The 22,975-nt window shown below is 41.4% G+C and overlaps 1 protein-coding gene across 2 annotated transcripts; it reads left to right on the top strand.

Annotated features, from left to right (window-relative positions):
• Positions 1–204: 204 nt before the first annotated feature.
• Positions 205–22,565, top strand: Ro60 (Ro60, Y RNA binding protein). 2 transcript variants are annotated; one of them, XM_048357464.1, is made up of 9 exons: positions 205–349; positions 6,882–7,466; positions 11,362–11,582; positions 13,285–13,431; positions 14,592–14,729; positions 17,037–17,153; positions 18,224–18,337; positions 18,556–18,702; positions 20,455–22,565. In XM_048357464.1, the coding sequence occupies exons 2-9, from the start codon at positions 6,887–6,889 to the stop codon at positions 20,605–20,607; spliced, it is 1,617 nt and encodes a 538-aa protein (XP_048213421.1). In that variant the 5' UTR covers positions 205–349; positions 6,882–6,886; the 3' UTR covers positions 20,608–22,565. The 2 variants fall into 2 exon arrangements, with proteins under 2 accessions (XP_048213421.1, XP_048213422.1); XM_048357465.1 differs by having other exon boundaries at positions 249–349; positions 6,866–7,466.
• The last annotated feature ends 410 nt before the right edge of the window (positions 22,566–22,975 follow it).

The following is a 22,975-nucleotide window of genomic DNA, read 5'->3' as shown; positions in this document are numbered from 1 at the left end:
CCGCCACCTGCTGCGCGCCGGAGCGCGGGAGGACGCTCTAGCCGCCCGACCGACGCCGGAACGCCTTCGCGCCTCCGCAGGACCCGTAGCCGACCAGGAAGGGGCGTGGCCTACGGAGAAAGGGCGGGGACTCCGAGCGCGGAAGGCGGCCACATCCGGGACCCTCGGGTGTCCGCCGGGGGCGGGGCTCGCGGAAAGGGGCGGGGCTTGCTGCGAGACCGCACCGCGGGCGTCCCGGCGGGGGTGGGGCTGAACTGGTACCCGCCCGTCAGGCCGGCCTCTCCCGTCGTTTTCTGTCGCTGCGCACCGAGCGTCTCGCGGGCCTGGGGGGGCCGGCTTCCTGGCACAGGTGAGGCATGTGTGGGAGCCGGGCTGGGTAAGGGGGCGTGGGGACCTTTGTGCGGTCTGAGAGACCCCGCGGTCGCGCCGCGACCGCCGGGGCCGGGGCCGGGGCCTCCGCCTCGCCGCTCTCGCTGCGCCCCACCCGCCGGGTAGCGGAGGCGGCGCCGAGGTGGGCCTGGCCTCGCCGGACCGCACTGGACGGGGCCGTTCCGGGCCGGTGCCCTCTCGAGCCCGGGCCGGCTCCCCCCCGCCCGGCGCGCGCGGCCTGCCCCCCCTCCTCCCCCGGCGCCGCCCCGCCGCGGCCGCTGCGCGCGCGCTGGCGCGGCCTCGGGCGGGAGGCGCTTTGTGGGAAGTTGGAAGGCCCGGCTGATGCTTTGGGGGGAGCCGAGGAAAGTCTGACCTGAAAGCTGTGGCCCTAACAGGGCGGGGATGCGATGACTGAAAGGCCAGTGGGGATCTTATTTCTTTAACGGGCTCAACTAAAAACATTTAGGGCGATTCTAGGGCTAGGTGATGAATTAAACCAAGAACGGGTACTATTTGACCAGGCCCCTATGTTCCAGTTAGTTGACTGGTAGGTAGGTATCTTGGGAGTTAGGAACTATCGACCAAGCAATTGATGAAGCCACGAAATAAACGTGGATTTTTTTTTTTTTTGGCAGGTCCTCGGACTTGAACCCAGGGCCTGGGCCTCTGCCCCTAGAGCTACTTTTTGCTCGAGGCTAGCATTCTTAGGCCACAGAGCCACTTCCTGCTTTTTCTTAGTGGTTTACTGAGGATTAGAATCTCGCGCGGACTTTTCCGGCCCCCTCGCTGGCTTCGAACCATAACTCACAGATCTCAGCCTCCCAAGTGGCCAGGATTATAGATGTGAGCCACCAGTAACAGCTGAAAACATAGGTGTTTTTATAGAGAGAAATAACAAAATAGCTTTGTTTTAAAACAAGACAAGTTTATGAAGCTTGAAGGGCTCACATGATGGAGGAGGTGGGGACTGTTCAAAATCTACCCTTGTGGTAGCTGATTGGAGAAGTTGGAGGGTTCCTGGCCTAATTTCTTTCTGAGCCATTCTTAGAATAATTGGCATTAGATCTCAGGGGCGTGAGTAGTATTTTAAAAATCTGTAATACTGCTATGAACTTGAAAACATTTTCAAAATAAATAAGTTGGTGCTCAACATGGTACTTATTGTGGAAAGATCACACTGAAAATTTAGCCATTGGGACAATATAGAAATAATCAGAAAGTGCTATTCCTTAATTTTGTTAATTTAATACTGAGAATTTACATCAAAAGCTGCTTTGTAGATCTTGAGGAAAGTGAGACAAGACAAAGCTTGCAGCCATTGGCAGCCAGTTGGCCAGCTCCTTTCTAAGGAGTCCAATGTCTGCCACTTTTCCTCACCATTAGGTATTGAAGCACGCAGGAGTTGACCACTTATTGCCATTACCATTACCATCTGGATGAAGTTGTTTCTGTAGTGTAGCTTCTTTCCAATTGTTTTATACCTTTCACTCATCCAATGGAGTCAGCCCTGACTTCATTGTAAAAGGATTAAGCTGCACATTTATTTAGGTTTTGGGGATAAGGGTATTTTCAAATAATGTACTATTACTATTATTATTATTGGCTTTTTCTCTTGTTTTTTTTTTGTTGTTGTTTTGTTTTGTTTTTGCCAGTTCTGGGGCTTGGACTCAGGGTCTCAACACTGTCCCTGGCTTCTTATTGCTCAAGGCTAGCAACTCTACCACTTGAGCCATAGTTTCACTTCTGGCTTTTTCTGTTTATGTGGTGCTGAGGAATCGAACCCAGGGCTTCATACATGCAAGGCAAGCACCCTACCACTAAGCCATATTCCCAGCCCTAGACCAATTAAAATTCTTTGGGTAAATGTGCCTGAAGAGATTAGGACAACACAAAGGATAGTTAACTGTTTTTATGTATTTTATTGCTGTTAATGTGCATTTGCAATCCTTGATTATTCAGTAGTGGATTATCCAATGACCTGTCTTTGACCTTACTGCCTATCTGCCTTCAAAATTACATATGGAGCTTAAGCTTTGAAGAGAGAGCAATATTGACAGCTGCGGAAAGAGCTTAAGTTTCCATATGTATCTCATGTTGCTTTCCAAAGGCATACATAAAAAGTATACACACAGCTATGTATCATACATTATACATCATTTATAATGTATCATACATTATACTACAGTCACTCTGTGCAATTTATTAAAGTACTTTCAAATTTAGCCAATTTTTCTTCTCTTTTTCATTTTGTTTTTTGTTTTCTTTTTGAGCACTGGAGTTTGAAGGTCCTTATCCTGCCATTTGAGCCATGTCCTCAGCCCTTTTTGTTTTTCTTGGTGCAGGGTATGGGAGGCATAGTACTAAGGTTTGAACTCAAGGTATTGTGCTTGCTTACCTGGTACTCTACTGCATGAGCCACATCTCCACACCTTTTATTATTTGTTCAGATAGAGTCTCCTTTCTAACACTACACCCCTTACTCCCTGCCCCTTTCCCTGTACCACCATTTTCCTAGTGAACATTTCCCTTTTAGCATAGATGACAGTATGCACTACTATGTCCAGGACTTACTTGGTTTTGCTGGTTAAGATGTAGGTCTTAATCTTGAGAGATTGGCTGGAACTTTAATCCTCCCAAGTCTCAGCCTCCAAGCAGCTAGGAGTGTAGGTGTGCCTGGTTATTTTAAATATTTAGTTTTTAAAAGTTAGAATCCTGATAGTGTTTAATTATCTTAAAGTACATTTTTAAATAATTATTTTAAAGTCAATACATTGGCTCTGAGTATAGCCACAGAGTTGTACAACCATCACCACTGTGTAATTTGAGAACATTATTACCTCAGAAGAAATCCCTTCCATAGCAGATACTTGCCAATTTCCCCTCCCCCTGGCTTTCAGCAACCACTAGGTTTTTCTTTCTATAAACTTGCCTGTTCTGGAAACATACATTATGTGGCCTTTTGTGACTGGCTTCATTCATGTGATATAATGTTTTTAAGACATGTGTCTTATGTATCAGGACTTCATCACTTTTTTTATGCAGTTACTGGTGATTGAACTCAGGGCCTGAGCACTGTCACCTTTTTTGAACCATAGCTCAGCTTCCTGGATAGATAAGGTTACAGGTATGAGCTACTGGTGTCCAGCATTTTATCCCTTTTTATTGCCAAATAATACTCCATAATGTGGATATACCACCTTTTTCAGTCCATTCCTTGGTTGATGGAAATTTGAATTTTTACTATTGTGAATAATTATGACAAGAAAATCTTACCAAGTTTTTGTAAGGACACCTGTGTTCATTTTTCTGGATACATAGGATAATTCCTAAATCAAATGGGAGCTATATGGAGCAGCTGCTACACTGCATCAGTTATATTCCTAATAGCAGAATATATTTAATTTATTACCAACACTTATTAATATTGCCATACTGGGGTTTAAACTTAAGCCTCAAACTTGTTTGATGCATCAGCCCTTTTGTATTTTATTCTTTTGTTTGTTTTTGCCATTCAGTGCCTGGGCACTGTCCCTGAGCTTCTTTTTACTTAAGACTACCACTTGAGCCACAGCACCACTTCTGGCCTTTTCTGTTTATATGGTACTGAGTAATCAAACCCAGGGCTGCATGCGTGCTAGGCGAGTACTCTGCCACATTCCCAGCCCATGTATTTTATTTTTGAGATAGGGTCTCAGCACACTTTGCCCAGGCTGACACTCAGTTCAAGATCCTCCTGCCTCTGCCTCCTGAGTAGCTGGCAGATAACTGTCTTCTATTTAGTCTTTTATTTGTAATTCTAGACTTAAGCAACACCTTATTCTGTGACAAGTTGAGTGGTATTACTAGGCATTAGTTGAATTGTGGCTTAGTGAGATGGAAAGGAAGAAACAAAATAATAGGGTAAAACTGGCTGGTTAACTTATTTTTTTCTAGGTTAAAGGAGGGGAACTCGTTCCGAGCCCAGATGGACTAGAAAACTCCTGTTTTCAGGAAATTGGTCTGTTTGAGCATTTGCTCCCCTAAAATTGTCCATTTGCAGCCGGGCACCAGTGGCTTATGCCTATAAATCCTAGCCACTTAACACCTAGTGATCGCAGTTCGAAGCCAGCTCAAGCACAAAAGTTTGTGAAACTTTATTTCTTGTTAACCACCAAAAAAGCTGAAAATGTAGCTGTAGCTCAAGTAATAGAGGGCTAGCCTTGAGCACAAAAGTAGTTTCAATTTGTTTATGCAGCATGAGTGACTGAATTTTAGTTTAGTCTGATTTGTTGAAGCCTAGCTTAGGCACTCTGAACAAAGTACATTTTCGTGCCCTGGGCCAGGTTTGAACTGATCCTCAGATCAGCCTCCTGAGTAGCTAGGGTTACAGGTGTGAGCCACCAGCTCCAGGCTCCCAGTTTTAAAACTGTACTTTTTCACATGTTCTGCAAAAAATACATGAATAGCTAATATTGAATATCTTAGAAAAAGCTTGAGAACCTTGGTGACATTTTGATAATGTTTTATTTTTTTGTATTTCTGTTACACGTGCATTAATTATTGTGATTATAAATTTATAGTAAAGGCTTGTTCACATTGTTTTGGGGGAATGGTGTTAATTTTTTATTGTTATAAGGTAATGGTCTAAGGGGTTACAGTTACGTAAGTCAGGTAAAGAGTACATTTGTAATTGGACAATGTCAACTCGTAATATTGGTTTTTTTTTATCACACATGTTGAGGTTGTTTTTTTTTTTTTTAAAACAAATGAGTTGCAGGAAAGAAAAAATGCATAAAACAAGTGATTCAGGAAACCAACTTTCATTCTTACTTTTTCTTAACTATATGATACTTATTGCTGTAAAATGGTGCTGGGTCTTCTGGGTACAGAGGAGGATTCTTTGTAATCGTGAAACCTGGTCTTTGCTCACAAGCAAGCCAAAGCTTTATGTAAATAGAGGTGCTCACAAGTAATGAAAGGGAAACATTGACAGGGCCCGGGTAGGTATTTTAAGGTTTGGATTGGGACCTTTAAATCCCACCCACCACTTGAGCCTTGGGGAAGGAAAGCAGGTGTAGTCAGTCTGATAGTAACATTTCAGTGTTATTCGTGTAATAAATTGAGTGAGCTGAAATAGACAGGTTGATGTGCCACCTGGAGTTAATTCTTCTGAGTTAAGAGGCCTGTAAAGTTAAAAGGTAACTGTCACTATTCCAAGTATCACCTGCAATGGTAGAAAATAGAAACAATGTTTTTAAGAAGCTAAGCTCCCATTGAGAATTGAAGAAAATCTTATAAGAACCTAGCATGGGCTGTGTGAGCTGTGACCAATGCGAGTGCCAGTACTGAGTCCTGCAGCATCAGCCTGGGGTCAGAGTAGTGCACATGCTTAGGCTTCACATCGAGCCTTCTCAGTCACGAAAGAGCCAAGGCGAACCTCCACGTCCTACATTTTAACCAGTATGACAGTAATCTTGATGCACACAAAGTGTAATTAAAATTCATTGGTCAATCCCAGTGAATTCTCTTAACTTCTAAGGGACTCCAAGGCCAGAAAGAAGGGAAAAAGAGAAGCTTGGGCATCAGATAGGCAACCAAACATGTCTGCACTGTTCTTCAAGGAGTAAGCTGTTTGTTAGTGTCAGGTACCAAGTTTTAAGTCCCAGTCCTGGACCTAAAAAAAGAAAAGAAAGATGTGACAATAGTTATTTCTGATCTCTGTGCTACTGTGGCAGTAATCCCATGTTTGTTTGTGTGTGTGTGTTGTTTTTTGCTTTAAAATATTTTACATTTCCCTACATTATACAAATGTGAATGTAGCCATGTGCTGGTGACTCATGGCTGTAATCCAATCCTAGCTTCTCAGGAGGCTCAGATGTGAGAATTGTGGTTTAAAGCCAGTCCAGAAGGAAACATCTCTAGTTAACCACCAGAAAGCTGAACGTAGAGATGTGGCTCAAGTGGTAGAGCAAGAGCCTTGAATGAAAAAGCTCAGTGACAGCATCCAGACCCTGAGTTCAAACCTCAGAACTAGCGTACAAAAAAGAGATTTAAAAAATAAGAAAACACTTGAAAAAACTTAAGTAAGCTTTAAGCAAGGTATTACTACTAGTAGTTGGTCATTTTTTTTTCCCTGGGCTGGGAATGTGGCTAGAGTGCTTGACTAGCATGCATGAAGTCCTGGGTTCGATTCCTCAGTACCACATACGCAGGCAAAAGCCAGAAGTGGTGCTATGGCTCAAGTGGTAGAGTGCTATCCTTGAGCAAAAAAAAAAAAAAAAGTTCAGAGATAGTGTCCAAGCCCTGAGTTCAAGCCCCAGGATTGGCAAAAAAAAAAAATCCTACCTTTTTTTTTTAGGGCCATTTATATTGATTTTGTATTGAAAGACTGAGTTTCAAGGTAATTAGCTTTAAAAGATTTCATAATAGATGTCAATAAGCATAAGTTAGTAAGTACTGTTTTCTCTTATATAATTGTAAATCATGTCCATTTACTTATAATATGTTGCTTTTTCAGTGGGTTTTTCTCACAGGAAAAATGGAGGAGTCACCAAACCAGATGCAACCACTGAATGAGAAGCAAATAGCCAACTCTGAAGGTGGAAATGTGTGGCAAGTCACTGACATGAATCGCCTACATCGGTTCTTATGCTTCGGCTCTGAAGGTGGGACTTACTACATCAAGGAACAGAAGCTGGGCCTGGAGAATGCTGAAGCTTTGATTAGACTGATCGAAGATGGCAGAGGATTTGAAGTGATACAGGAAATAAAGTCTTTTAGTCAAGAAGGCAGAACAGCAAAGCAAGAGCCTTTGCTTTTTGCACTGGCTATTTGTTCCCAGTGTTCCGACATCAGCACAAAACAAGCAGCGTTTAAAGCTGTTGCTGAAGTTTGTCGCATCCCTACCCATCTCTTCACCTTTATCCAGTTCAAGAAAGACCTGAAGGAGAGCCTGAGATGTGGAATGTGGGGCCGTGCTCTTCGGAAGGCCGTTGCTGACTGGTACAACGAAAAAGGTGGCATGGCGCTTGCTCTAGCAGTCACCAAATACAAACAAAGAAATGGCTGGTCTCACAAAGACCTTTTAAGACTGTCACATCTTAAACCCTCCAGTGAAGGTAAGCATAAGACCTCCTGAGGGGTAGTGTAGTGGTCTCATATTCTCATGTAATTGTTTTCTGGAACTGGCCTTTTATTCACAGGACCTTTTGACTAATTAATTCAAGTATATTTAATGTCAATCTAGAACTAAACATCTGCTTTCATCCCAAAGAATGACAGATTTTCCATGCTAAATGTCACCATGCCAAAAACTTGAATGGTCACCCAGGTAACCATAGGTTCTGAGTACAACGCAGACCAACGCTGTAGCAGAACAGCTGCTTGTCAGTAGATGGCAGATAGTAAGGCTATGCTGCCCTAGTCTCTCATTTTTCCCTCTCTGGCTTCCTAGAATATAACTGCCAAGGAGCCTTAAGGCCATGGGATTTTAGTGCTGAACTTAACTGAGGAGGTTGTCCGCAAGCATTCAAGCATGTTAGCTTGGGGCAGTTTTCCTGTCCTCACAAGTAGACCCATCTGCAAAAATCACTAGTCCTCAGAAGAGAAACAAGACCTGAGAAAGAATAACAAAGTTTGAGCTTCTACAAAAGTTGGCAGGCAGGCTCAAACTTCGACTTTTTTTTTGGCTACTCAGCTCAAATTTTAGTTCTCATTGCTTTGTGTCCTTAAGTGAAATGAATTAGTGTTTCTAAGTTTTTGTAACCTGTTCCATTAAATGAGGGGCAAAGAGAAGTAATTAACCCTTATAGTTGTTGTGATAAAATGTGTGTTAAAATACTTAGGCAACAAGGTTCCTGGTAGTAGTAGAATTGCCCTCCCTTTTATCCCTCTTTCTTCTATATGTATTGTATAATGGTAGCTTTATGCCCAGAATCTCTTCAGTAACCCATGATTATCAAGTTTTGATGGAAATGATCTTTCCAATTAAATTTAGCAATAAAGTGTTGCAGGTATTTGTTTCTTTCCCTTTTTATTTTTTGAGCCTGGATGCAGTCCCTGAGCTCCTTTTTGCCCAGGGCTAGCACTCTACTACTTGAGCCACAGCTCCACTTCCAGCTTTTTCTGTGATAAATTGGAGGTAAGAGTCTCACAGACATTCCTACCCAGGCTGGCTTTAAACCACAATCCTCAGATCTCAGCCTCCTAAGTAGCTAGGATTACTGGCAGCGTGAGCTACCATGCCCAGCATTGCATGTGTTTGTGTATAACACTTTATTTTGTTTTTTAAAATTAGGTATTGCTTATTTTTAGATAGTTGAACACACTGGGCATAGTGGCACACAGAGAAGTTGAGGCAGGAAGATGGAGAGTTCTAAGTGAGCCTGGGTTTTATGATATTGAATATTACAGAAAACTGACACAGAAAGTATGAGTTCTGTCCTTGAGAATTAATCACTATACGTGATATATTTATATATTACTGAAAATTTCTCCTACCTATATACTAATTGTGCTTTACAACACAAATATGTAACAGACCTTTATATACTTTCCATTAAAAAGAATTGCTATTTTTTTAGGTCAGTAAAGACTTTAGAACATTCAGGTCTTAAAAGCAATCTATGGCATTTTTATTTAGTTTTGGGGCTGCATAGGAGTTTAGGGTTTGAGCTCAGGGCTTTGCTTTTGGCAGGGTCTGGCTTCCTCCCCAGCTTTATGCCTGGGTTTGCAATGACCTATTTTAGGCTTCCCATAGTAGCTGGGATTGCCTAGCTCTCATTGGAGAATGGGTCTTCAGAATCTCTTCCCAGGCTTTCCTTCAATCACTAACTTCCCATTCTCAGCCTCCTGTGTAGAAAGGATTATAGTTGTGGGCCACCAGCACCCAGTTTATCTGTGGGCTTACTTACTTGTTTTATCTTTTACACTTATTTTTAGTGGGTTGGGGAGTTTGAATTCAGGGCCTGGGGCTTGCTTGTCGGTGTCCAACCACTTGAGCCCTACTCCTAGACCTTTTTAAATTTACTTCCTTTTCCAGATAGGGTCTTGTATTTTTGCTGGAGGCCAGCCTTTTGCGGTGGACCAGGATCCCCTCCTACTTAAGCATTCTGCACAGCTGAGACCTCAGGGGCACCCCACCAGTAGCCCGCATACTTTTTCTTTGATGCAGTATGAGAAGGATCTAGGCACCCAGCTTTGTTCGTTGAGACATTGCAGGATGGTATGTAGCAGAAACTAGAGTAAAAAACCTATTACTCATTCTAATTACATAAATTAGTTTCTAAGTATGTGAACATAATACTCTGAGCTTTCTTTTTTTGATTGATAAAATGAAGAGTTAGATGTTCCTTAAACGCCCACACATAAAGTTCTTTCATTCTAAGCTGTTCCTAGAAGTTCATGCCTGTAATCCCAGCTACTCTAGAGGCTAAGACTGGGAGGAATTGAGATTTTATGCCATTCCAGGCAAACATGATTGAAAGACCTTGATTCAGCCAACACTAGTGGTCAGCTATCCAACTACAGAGGAGAGTGATTCAGGGGGATCAAGGTTCCAGGCCAGAGAAAAGTTACAAGATCTTATGAGCATGGTGATGTGCACCTGTCATCCTACCTACGGGTGGAAGAATAGCTAGGAGGATTGTAGCCAAGGCTCACCTGGACAAAAGACATGGCCCTATTATCTCATTGGGCATAGAAGATCCTTAAGCTTCTCACAGTCCTATTTTCAAACTCTTAAATTAGCTACCGAATAAATAACATATTAATGTCTTAGCTAAAATGGGTGTTTGTAACAGACAAAATAAGTCAAAGTATGCTTCAGTTAATTGTTGATTATGCACGTATGTGCCAGTGTAAGTATAAAACTGGGTAGGATAAGACCCGCTTTTCAAGTCCCATATGTTCGTATTTAGTTTTATATTTTGTTTGTTTTGGTGCAGATCTTAGGGCTTGGACTTGGGGCCTGGGCGCTGTCCCCAAGCTTTTATGCTCAAGGCTAGTGCCCACTGAAACCAGAGCTCCACTTCAAGCTGTTTGAGGTTTAATTAAAAATGAGGCTTTCCTGGTGTGGGCTGGCTTCAAACCACAATCCTGAAATCTTCGCCTCCTGAGTAGCTAAGATTACAGGCATGAGCCACTGGCGTCTGAACTAGCACTTACTCTTAATCAATTCTTTAAGTTCAAGTATAGCATATAGGCTCAGACATATATAGAAAATGGCCAGAAGTGGCACTGTGGCTCAAGTGGCAGAGTGCTAGCCTTGAGCAAAAAGCCAGGGACAGTGTTCAGGCCCTGAGTCCAAGGCCCAGGAGTGGCAAAAAAAAAAAAAAAAAACATATATATATATATATATATATATATATATTCTTTTGCTAGTTTTGGTAGTAGAGTTTGAACTCACATATGCACATACTTCCTGGGCCTATACTGGTGCTGTATCACCTTAGCCACACCTTCAGTCCTATGTTTTGCTGGTTATTTGGAGATAGTCAGGTAAACATTTCTGCCCAGGCTGGCTTTGAACCACAGTCTTCCAAGTCTCAGCCTCCTGAATAGCTAGCTAGACTAACAACAGCGGGCCACTAGTGCCTAACTTAAAATTTTGTCTTCTGACTTCTCTTGAAAGTACAATTTTGACAGTGCTAAACCAGAAGAGGGCAGCAATACAAGTCAATGCGCATGCTCTTCAGCTTGCCATAGCCCTACTGACTTTTTCCTCACAGAAGAGCAACATTTGTTGACACTTGTAGGCTACAACCAGATTTCCTTAACCCCAAGCCTCTTTCTGCTATTAAAAGAAAATCGTCAATTTGAAAAGGACCTCTCTACCTGTTAACTTCCACAAATATCTATAAATACATAATGTGCTTGTTGTATGCAGAAAGCAGCAGCCTAATTTGAGAGTTTAACTGTGTCTAGTTAAGCGGATCATGATGTATTCTCTAGAATCATGTGCTATTTTTTACTTGGTAATCCTACCTGCCTTGTTAATTCATTATCTTGTTACAGGACTTGCCATTGTGACCAAATATATCACAAAGGGCTGGAAAGAAGTCCATGAATTATATAAAGAAAAGGCACTTCCTGTGGAGTCTGAAAAATTGCTGAAGTATCTGGAGGCTGTAGAGAGAGTGAAGCGTACAAAAGATGAACTTGAAGTCATTCATCTAATAGAAGAGCATAGGTTAGTTAGGGAACATCTGCTAACAAATCACTTAAAGTCTAAAGAGGTGAGTAATCATTGCCAAGAGAAAAAACTCATGTGTAAGGCACTGGGTTTGATAATTAGCATCACCAAAGAAAAAGGTCTTGAAACAAATGTTGATTAATATTACTAATATGACTGGGCATGGTAGCACATGCCCATGATTGCAAGAACGCTGATGCAGAATTGTAGGCCATACCCTGCCTCAAAACTCAAGCCAGGTGCTGATGACTCCTGCTTGTAATCCTAGCTACTCAGGAAGCTGACATCTGAGGTTCGTGGTTTGAAGCCACTCTGGTCAGGAAAGTCCATTAGATTCTTATCTCTAGTTAACCACCAGAAAACTGTAAGTGGAGCTGTGGATCAAAATGGTAGAGCACTAGCCCTGAGCAAAAGAGCTACTGGGCAGGGCCCAGGCACTGAGTTCAAGCCCCACAACTGATTGAAAAAATAAAAATCGGGCTGTGAATATGGCCTAGTGGCAAAAGTGCCTCCTATACATGAAGCTCTGGGTTTGATTCCTCAACACCACATATATACAAAACGGCCGGAAGTGGCGCTATGGCTCAAGTGGCAGAGTGCTAGCCTTGAGCAAAAAGAAGCCAGGGACAGTGCTCAGGCTCTGAGTTTAAGGCCCAGGACCAGCAATAAATAAATAAAATAAAGCATAATACAACACCCATATGTAATTAGCATTTTATGCTAGTTCCACTCCAAAAAAAAATGCTATCTTTTGCATTTAAGGAGATATATGTATTTCTTTGATAAAATACCAGTATGTTCATCTTGTTTACACTCAATTTGATAAAGCTTGATCAAGAAAAATAATTTTTAAAAATCAAAAGACATTTCAAGCCTAGCAGTTCATGCCTATAATCCTAGCCACTTAGGAGGCTGAGATCTGAGGGTCAGTTTGAGCTGGTGTTGCGTACCTGTAATCCTAGCTATTTAGGAAGATGAGATCTGAAGATAACTGTTTAAAGCCAGCCCAGGCAAGAAAGTCTCTGAGACTCTTTATCTCCAATTAACAACCAAAAAAGGCCAGAGGTAGAGCTGTGGCTCAAAGAGTAGAGAGCTAGCATTATACCAAAAAAGAACTCGGGGAACAGCACCTAGGCACTGAGGGTAAAACTCGGGCCTGGCACCCCCGCCCCCCTAAAAATTTTTTTTCAAAAACCTTTTAAGATCCTTTGCACCTATTAGCACAGCTCAGTTGATGAGCTCTAACTTATCCTACAATACCGGTGGTGTTTAAATGGTGTTTGTCTGCTGGTGTTGCCCTATGCTTAATTTTGTCCCCATTCCAGCAGGTAGTGTCCCAAAAGTTTAGTAAAAGTGAATGTGCTTTAGTTTTATGTCCAGTTATATGTTAAAGTGAAAGACTTTAAGAGACTTGTTGAAAGGCACAGTTTTGAGGAAAATGAGTCAAATATCCACAGTGCAGTGGTGAACTCTCTCCATCTTGAGCACACAGGGTTCTCCTCACCAAAGTCTCCTTGCAATCATAAACCTCAGATAGCAGTTGTCTCCTGTACTCCAGTTACCATTCTAATAGAGAACAAGCTAGCTTCTTTGAGTGTGGAAGTCCCTGAACCTAAAACAAAAATCTTAGAGAATATGCTATAAATATTAGCATTGATAGGGCTATGTTGTTGTAATTCATTTCCTCTTAGTTTTGTGTATTTTTACCTGTATGAGTCCCTTTAATTCCTTCTGTCTTCCTATAGGTGTGGAAGGCCTTGTTACAAGAAATGCCTCTTACTGCATTACTAAGGAATCTGGGAAAGATGACTGCTAACTCAGTGCTTGAACCAGGGAATTCTGAAGTGTCTTTAGTGTGTGAAAAACTGTGTAATGAAAAACTGTTAAAAAAGGTATGTATTCACAGTGGCCATGGTTACTACTGACTTGAAAAATTAGGCTCCTACAACCAAGGAGTGAATCAAGGAAATGTGGCACAATGGAATATATACACAATGGAATTTTATTCATCCATCAGAAAGAATATTATGTTATTTGCAGGGAAATTGATGGACTTAGAACAAATCATCTTAAATGAAATAAGTCAGGCTCAGAAAGACAAACAGCTCGTGTTTTCTCTCATGTGGAAGCTAGATATGAAATGCAACTGGGCATGATACATGCACATACAAACTGACCAAAGGATGGTATACTTGGAGGAATCCAAAGTCATAACTCTTCTGAGCAAATAAACTATTTATCAGAAAAAAATGCCAGGAGCTGGGCATCAGTGGCTCACATCTAATCATAGCTACTCAAGAGGCTGAGATCTGAAGATTGTGGCTCAAAGCCAGCCCAGGCAACAAATTCCATAAGACTCTTCAATTAACCACTCAGAAAACAAAAAGAAGAAAGAATATTAGGAAAACCTTTTTGGGGCAAGGAGACGAGGAATAGAGGGAGGTAGGGGGAACAGACGCAGTCATTGTATTCAATCTACACTATGTAAAAAACTATGAAATTTATATGTAGGGACAGGAGAATGAAAATGAAGCATTGTACTTACAACATTACTTAAGAAATTGTAACTTGGGGCGCTGGGGATATGGCCTAGTGGCAAGAGTGCTTGCCTTGTATACATGAGGCCCTGGGTTCAATTCCCCAGCACCACATATACAGAAAACGGCCAGAAGTGGCGCTGTGGCTCAAGTGGCAGAGTGCTAGCCTTGAGCAAAAGGAAACCAGGGACATTGCTCAGGCCCTGAGTTCAAGGCCCAGGACTGGCCAAAAAAAAAAAAGAAATTGTAACTCCTTTGTACAACTTCTTAATTTCAAAATAAAAGAATAAGATATTGGTTGTTTTAAGTGGGCTCCAAAGTCTTAGGAAATCAGAATTTTTAGATGTTCTGAAACTTCTATCTTACTAAATTGCATTTTGACTCTTAAGGTTACTCTATTTTGCTAGGTATGTTTAGTAACTGCATTAACAACAACAAAACTCTAAGGAAGACGTAGATTTGCTACTTTCACTTGGAGTTTGCATTTACTGTGTCCTTTTTCTATTTGTTTCTAGGCTCATATACATCCTTTTCACGTTTTGATTGCACTAGAAACTTACAAGGCAGGCCATGGACTCAGAGGAAAGCTGAAGTGGTCCCCTGATGAGGAAATCTTGAAAGCATTGGATGCTGCTTTTTATAAAACATTTAAGGTAATCCTTTCATTTCTTTCTACCCCGCTTCCCCCCCTCCCCCCCAGTTGTGGAACTTGAAGTTGGGGCCTGGATGCTGAGTTCTCTGAATTCTTCAGCTCAAGACTAGCTTTACTACTTGAGCCAAAGTGCCACTTCTGGTTTTTTGGTGGAGATAAGAGTTTCATGGACTTTCCTGCCTGGGCTGGTTTTGAACCTCGATCCTCAGATCTCAGCCTCTTTAATAGCTAGAATTGTGGGTGTGAGCCACCAGCACCCAGCTTGTAAATAAATGTCTTTTGTAAAAGTACATTTTAGGTCCTGGTGCCCATCAAATCGTAACTAACTGCCTTAATATGAGTAGTTGCTACAAGAAACACTAAGAAGAAATATTCATAAACTTAAAATACTAATGATAGTGACTTTCACACAAATTAGGAAAAGTACCAACAAAATGCTTTATACCCTATCATCATTTCAGCATTAAAGATACACATGCACCTAATAGGCTAGGAGTAGAATAGTGGGCTTCCTTAACACGGTACAGTGTCTGTTTGGGGTGAGTACCAGTGGAGGGCAAGGACGAACAGTGGTCAAAGTGCCTTATATGCATGTATAAAAATACAGCAGTGAAACCTGGGGAAATTCATTTTTAAGAATGGGAGGATAGCCGGGCACCAATGGCTCACATATGTAATCCTAGCTACTCTAACCACAAAGAAGTGGAAGAAGGGCTGTGGCTCAGGTGATCGTGGGTAGTCTTATGTCCTGAGTTCAAGCCCCAAATCTGGCACCAAAGAAAAAGAAGTGGGGAAGTAGGCCAGGGAGAGTTATAGCTGGGTGAGGCTGGGGTACATACTATGCATGTGTGGAACTGTCACCCTGAAACCCCTAGTGCATACTAATTTTTAAAATCTTTAATAAATCAAACAAAAAATAACGAACATCCTAACTTAATATTCTCATGGTGAAAAATTGAAAGTTTTTCCCTTAAGATCCGAGAGGCCTGGCTTAAGTAGTGAGCACCTGCCTTGCCAAGTACAAGGCCTTGAGTTCAAATTTCAGCACCAAGAAAGAGACAAGTGGTCAAGGTTATTTATTTTTAAAACTACCCGAATTGGAAAAGAAATAAAATTACCATTGAACTCAGTAGAATCACCATTGTACTCAGGTGCCATAATCGTAAATATAAAAAAAGTAATCTTCTTTATATAAATCTATATAAATCTATATGTTGTTTAGCCTTACAAAGGAATGAAGTTTGATCTATTCTATACCATGGGTCAACTTGTTTTTGCCAGTCCTGGGGCTTGAACTCCAGGCCTGAGCACTGTCGTTGAGCTTCTTTTTCTCAAAGCTAGCATCCTACCACTTGAGCCACTCCAGCTTTTTCTGTTTATGTGTTACTGAGGATCAAACCCAGGGCTTCATGCATGCTAGGCAAGCACTTTACCACTAAGCCACATTCCCAGCCCTGGGTCAACCAACAGCTTAAGTGACAGAAACCAGATAAAAGAACAAGTATTATATGATTGCATGATTTTTAAAAAGTGTGTAAAATAGGCTACTTATTGAGCAGGAAAGCAGGATGGAAAGTGGGCGGGACTGAGGATAGACAGAATGGTACATACTGTGAATGTACCTAATGCTAGTGTTGACTGGGTTTTTTTGTTTCACTTCAGTGAAAAAGAATAAAACATAGGATAGTAACTTATTTAAATAAAATTACCAAGTAGATTACCTTATTTCTTATATGTTTGTTTTACCTGTAGTAAGCTAACATACATCTAAGTCTTTTCTTTTGAGGGGGGCAGTACTGATGTTTGAACTCAGGGCCTGATTCTTGCTAGGTTGATGTGATAATGCTAAGCCACACCCCCAGCTCTTTCTCACTAACCAGTGAGGGTCTTTCTGCCATCTAGACCCACAATGGGCAGTGGTTCATTCACGCTGTCAATGGAACGGCATACCACTGAGCCAGCTTCCCTCCATGGGGAAAGTCTTAACTACCTGGGTTGGCCTGATACTACCTTTCTCCTGATCTTCAGCCTCCCGCGTAGCTTGGAATAACAGGCATATGCAGCTGCTCCCAAGTATGGGTTGAGAGGGGGAGGTCTATCAAACTTTTCTGCCCATTGTGGCATCCAGTTGTGATCCTTCTGATCTCAGCCTACCAAATAGCTAAGATTACAGGCATAATCCATCAGTCCCTGGCCTAAGAGTCTCTTTTGAATTAAAGATAAGGGAAGACTATGTCTTACGTACTTTATCTTCCTTACCATTTCTGTGACTAATGGTTGTCTTATTTTGTTTTCTCTTGTATAACAGACAGTTGAGCCAACTGGAAAGCGGTTTTTGTTGGCTGTTGATGTCAGTGCATCTATGAACCAGAGAGTCCTGGGCAGCATACTGGATGCCAGTACCGTGGCTGCGGCCATGTGCATGGTAAGAGCATGGGAAGCACTCTATGGCATGACCCGGTAGCAGACGTGCTTGTCATTCACTGGTCTAAAGTTAGCTGTCCTCAGCAATTTTAAGTTTTGACCACAATTGCCATTTTATCTCTGATGACAATTTTGTAAAGTAGACTTTAATTACATTGAAAGCACATCCAAGAAGTAGAGTTGAACTTTCAGATTTTATAACACACTAAATAGTAATAGTATTTGTGAGGAAGTAAATGATGCTTTAGAAAATTACTTAGAAAAGTTGAAGGGTCTAGGGATTGATACATAGAGTCAGGAAACTTTCTAGCCCTAGTGTGATGAGAAGCAGATGCGTGAGGCAAACTTAATAACTTAACTCTGGTTTTATTCCTAATTTAATGAAATAGAAGAAAATCATAACCTTTATTTACCTCGAAGGGCTATTGTGGAGCTTTTTGGGTTGTTTCTTTTGTGGGTTTTTGGTGGTTTGGGTTTGTTGTTGTTGTTGTTTTGGTAAAATGTGAATAGAAGCTGGTTGTTGGTGGCTCACACCTGTAATCCTAGCTACTCAGAAGGCTGAGCTAAGAATCTCAGCCCAGGGAAAGACGGTCTTATCTCCAATCTAACCACTAGAAAACTGGAAGTGGAGCAGGCCTGAGTTCAAGCCCCACAACCTACCAAAAAAAAAAAACAGTTTGTGAAAAGAATTTGATAGCTATTTTACTGTGACTTTATATTTTAAAGCACAGTAATACCAGATTCGAAATAAAATTCATATCATTGTCTTTCTTTTAAAGGTCAAATTGGAGGCTGGGAATGCAGCTTAGTGGTAGAGTGCTTGCCTAGCATGCATGAAGCCCTGGGTTCAATTCCTCAGTACCACATAAACAGAAAACGCCAGAAGTGGTACTGTGGCTCAAATGGTAGAGTGCTAGCCCTGAGCAAAAGAAGCTCAAGGATGGTGCCCAGGTCCTGAGTTCAAACCCCAGAGCTGGCAACAAAAAAAGAAAGATCAAGTTGTATAAGCATCAAGAGACCATATTTATTTTCTCCAGATCTGCTGAAAATGTTTGTCATTTCATTTTTCAGGTGGTCACAAGAACAGAGAAAGATTCTTACATAGTTGCTTTTTCAGATGAAATGGTGCCATGTCCAGTGACTACAGACATGACCTTACAGCAAGTTTTAGTGGCCATGAATCAAGTAAGAACCTATTAAATGGACTTAACATATCTTGTATTCTAACTTTAACTTTATATCATGCTGATTCGTTTTTCTCCAAAAGAAGCACGAAATCAAATGTGTAGTGGCTAAAGAAAAGTACTAAAATAGTAGCACTTTTAAATATTTGATTGTTTTGGACATCTCACTAAGGACAAGGAGGAATACTGTTTATTCTGTCCTGCTTGTGTCTGAGTTAGATCCCGGCAGGGGGCACTGACTGCGCTCTCCCCATGATCTGGGCTCAGAAAACAAGCACGGCTGCTGACGTCTTCATCGTCTTCACTGACAACGAGACCTTTGCTGGAGGTGTCCACCCTGCTGTGGCTTTGAGAGAGTATCGAAAGGTAAAACAAGTGAGGGCCGAGGGCACAACTAATGGGGCTCAGTACACTGAGGCTAGCCTAGAAGCTGAGCTATTTGAGAGGTGGAGATGAGAAGGTCATGGTGTGTGGCCAGCCCAGGCAAAAAAGCTTGTGAGACAGACCCTATCCCAACCAATGACTGGATGCAGTGTCCTGTTCCTGTCTTAAAAGCCTCAGTGGAAGCACAGGGACCGCTCACAGGGGTGTATACGTGTCACTCAAGCAGCAAAGGTAAGCACAAATAGAAGGATCAAAGTCCAGGCTGGTTTAGGTGTTAAGTGAGACCCTACCATAAAAAGGGACTGGTGGAGTGGTTCAAATGGCCAAGCACCTCCTTAGCAGGCAGTGGCTCTGAATTCAAACAAAAAGAACACCATATGCGTTGTTTAAAGAGTCCACTGTAGTGTCTTGACAATTCACTCCTTTAGTTTTCTCAAATATTCAGTTATTTATCTTAACATGAAATGTAGTTTATGTAGAGGCTGTGGGTACAGCACGGTGGTAAAGCACTTGCCTAGCATATGCCAGATTCTGGCTCCAGTCATCAGCACAAATATAAAAAAGAAAATGTAACTGTAGATAACAGGCTTTATCACACATGTGAAAAATAGAATCCAGGGCTGGGGATATGGCCTAGTGAGGAGTGCTTGCCTTGTATACATGAAGCCCTGGGTTCAATTCCCCAGCACCACATATACAGAAAATGGCCAGAAGTGGCGCTGTGGCTCAAGTGGCAGAGTGCTAGCCTTGAGCAAAAGGAAGCCAGGGACAGTGCTCAGGCCCTGAGTCCAAGGTCAAAAAAAAAAAAAAAAAAAAAATAGAAACCAGGGCTGGGAGTATGGCGTGGTGGTAGAGTGCTTGTCTCACATACATGAATCCCTGGTTTCTATTCCTCAGCACCACATACATAGAAAAGGCCAAAAGTGGCGCTGTGGCTCAAGTGGTAGAGTGCTAGGCCCTGAGCAAAAAGAAGCCAGGGACAATGCTCAGGCCCTGAGTTCAAGACCCAGGACTGGTGAAAGAAAAAAAGTAAAGCAGATGCTGATAATCTAGAGAAGTATGTCCTTACATTAATACATACTTTCACAGTCCCTACATTTGACATCTTGATATAATGCCTAGCACCCTGCAGATGCTGACAGCTTTTGTTTCACAAAGTCTTCAGGCTGCTCAGGTTGTACTCTGCAGACCATAAAACAAGTAAAAGGCAGAGTGAGAAAATTTCAGGTAAATCATTTTTATCATCCTACTTTCTTGTACAGTTGACATAATCTGACCCAAAAATACTGGCCAGCAAACAAATCTTGTAAGCCAGGCTTCTGTGGCTCATACCTATAATCCTAGATACTCAGGAAGATGAGATCTGAGGATGAAGGTTTGCCACCAACCCAGGCAGGAAAGTCCGTGAGACTCTTACCTTCAATTAACCACCAAAACACAGCAGTAGAGTTTGGGGCTCAAGTGGTAGCATGGGCTAGTTTTGAGCAGAAAAGCTCAAGAACAGCACCCCATCCCTGAGTTCAAGTCCCAGGACCGGCACCCAAAACCAAACAAACACAATAATACTTACATTATGGTTTTAAGAGTCTCAAATTTTTTTACCTATATTTTTTCCATGTCTCATGATATTGGGGATTTAACCCAGGAAATTGCCACTGAGCTGCATCCCAGCCCTGGAGTCTTAGTTTTGGAGTGTTGTGTATAATTACTATTCTTCATGTCTTTTCCCCACAGAAAATGGATATTCCAGCTAAACTGATTGTTTGTGGAATGACATCAAATGGTTTTACTATTGCAGACCCAGATGACAGAGGCATGTTGGATATGTGTGGCTTTGATACTGGCGCTCTGGATGTAATTCGAAATTTCACATTAGATGTGATTTAACCGTAAGCACCAGTGTGGCCTAAAAGGTCCGCTGCCCTCCTTGACTTCTACAAACACTTGCTAATTCCCTGCTACTATCAGTGCACTGACAGTGGTCCAGTGTGTGCAGAATGGGAACTTATTTCAACCAAAGGAAGGGAAACAAGACACGAAAAAGGAGAGAAGGAAGGAGCAAAACAAGAGTTGCCCGTGGTTGTTTACTAAGTTAGCACTTGGGAAGTAGGTTCAAGATACTGTAGCTTCCTCTATATCATAAAAAACTTCTGTTGTTAGTAGACAGTCAGATAGTCCAACATTTGTACCAAGAGGTGTGAGATCCTAAAGTATGGGCAGTTCCACATTATATCACCTGTTTAAGAATTGCTTACTGTTTTCTTAAAACGTTTTCATTGGAAAAAGCTTTGATAATGTCCAGATCTCTACAGTGCATTAGACCATGTAACTGTGAGGGGAGTTAAGACTCGTGCGGACTTATGCCATGGGGTCCAAAAAAACAAAGGAAAACATTTGATTAAATTATGAATGAGGTTTACAAATTCAGAGCTTTCTAAGGTCACATGAAGAACAGCTTATTCAGTGAGAAGATCCTTAAATGCTTGTTTTATTTACTTTTAGAATTTGTTAACATTTAGGCAAAATATAATGAAACCCTTAAGAAGAGACTCTTCACAGGTCTGCAGGAGGTGAATGCACTTCATCATATTTTATTGCTAGGAGCAAACACCCGAGGAAAAGTGATTTCTTCTTAGCAACAACCTAGCTCTTTACTCACAGGCGTTTTGTCCTTTTGGTAGACAAAAATAACTTCAGATGTTTCATGCATTTAAGTCCTCTATTCATAATCTTGAAAGTATAAAGATTCAAGAGTTATAATCAGATTTGGACTTACCTTGCTCTTAAAAAAAATTGCTTTAATTTCATTTTCTAGAAATTGTAAACCTGTCAGTGGCCTCATCCACTATCGATTCTTTAATAACAAAAAGAAAAAAACAGGTTAGGTCCTCAAAAGGCAATTTTAAAAGTCTATAGGAAATTAAAATTTTTTTTCACTATACTTATTCTTTTCTTGAGTAAATATTCTGTCTTCATTGAAGGTTTAAGATGCCAGTCTCTTAATTCTGTAATGATATCTGAGATAGCTTACAGGTGCATTGTTCTTTCAATATTAATTGAAGATTTGGGGGTGGGAGTAGTAAAACCTTTCTCACTGTTATGTGAAAAGTCAGACACTAGTTAGTGTAAATTAAAGCCCTGTGTGTGCCTGGGGATTAGAAGTTTTTTATATATGGTAAAAGGCTTTGATAGTGTGAGGATTTCTGTACATATTTTCTTTATGTTTCATGAGAAATGTAGGCTCTAGGAATAATGAGAAAATGTTCTTTTCAAATAGATTTGACACATTAATACTAGCTCTGGCATGTAAACATGCCTCAGGGAAACTGGTAGCAACTATTATTTACCTAGGGCATTGTGGCTCACAAAGCTCGAAGTACCTTCGGTGTCAAATATGCATTGGGTCTATGATTATTCTCATTTTAACTGTTTGTCAAGCATGGAAGTTAACATTTTGGCTACTTTTGACACCTAAAAATGGTGTGTTCCAGCAGAATCAAGTTAAAGAGCCTAAGAATTAATTGTATGAGCTTAGGAATTCTTTGAACCCAGGATCTTCTGAAAATAAAATTATAACGATTTAACTTTGTAACTCCTAATGGAGATGCTAAGTAGAATGGGAAAGTTTATTTCTATGAGTTACACACTATTTAAAGGATTTTTAGGCAATATGGTATGCTTAGAATCCAGTATTGAACCCACCAGAAATGTAGCATTAGAAGTACCTCTTTGAAATATTAGATTGATCTAGTTAAATGGATTGGGGTAAGATGTAAGAAAAGAAAATTAAAAGAAGCCATTACCACAAGTAATTTGTATTTTCAAGTCATGGAACTACAGACTTGGAAGAAACTTGAGAAACTTTGAATCCTTTTTTTGACTCTTTTAGAGAACCAGAGTCTTAAGACAATATGGTCTGAACAGCATCACTTAGAAATCTCAGCCTTGGGCTGGGAATGTGGCCTAGTGGTGGAGTGCTTGCCTGGCATACATGAGGCCCTGGGTTTGATTTCTCAGCACCAAGCACCACATATATAGAAAAAAGCCAGAAGTGGCGCTGTGGCTCAAGTGGTAGAGTGCTAGCTTTGAGCAAAATGAAGCCAGGGACAGTGCTAAGGCCCAGGACTGGCAAAAAAAAAAAAAAAAAATCCCAGCCTTTTCTCTCCCATTCTACCCCACCCAGTGTTCTCTTTTCATGGCATAGGAGCACGTTGCTCAGAATTGTAAACTTTTATTTAGATGCTAGGAAACGATG

Source organism: Perognathus longimembris, chromosome 11 (genome assembly GCF_023159225.1).
Source record: "Perognathus longimembris pacificus isolate PPM17 chromosome 11, ASM2315922v1, whole genome shotgun sequence".
Lineage (NCBI taxonomy): Eukaryota > Metazoa > Chordata > Mammalia > Rodentia > Heteromyidae > Perognathus > Perognathus longimembris.
The sequence above is the reverse complement of the archived record's forward strand: the minus strand, read 5'-3'. Positions and strand labels throughout refer to the sequence as shown.

Bases quoted from the DNA above. Each gene is read 5' to 3' on its own strand.
- Ro60 (XM_048357464.1), top strand. From the start codon at position 6,887: ATGGAGGAGTCACCAAACCAGATGCAACCACTGAATGAGAAGCAAATA. The intron at 11,583-13,284 runs GTGAGTAATCAT...GTCTTCCTATAG, and splicing joins ATCACTTAAAGTCTAAAGAG to GTGTGGAAGGCCTTGTTACA. The intron at 18,703-20,454 runs GTAAAACAAGTG...TTTTCCCCACAG, and splicing joins CTTTGAGAGAGTATCGAAAG to AAAATGGATATTCCAGCTAA.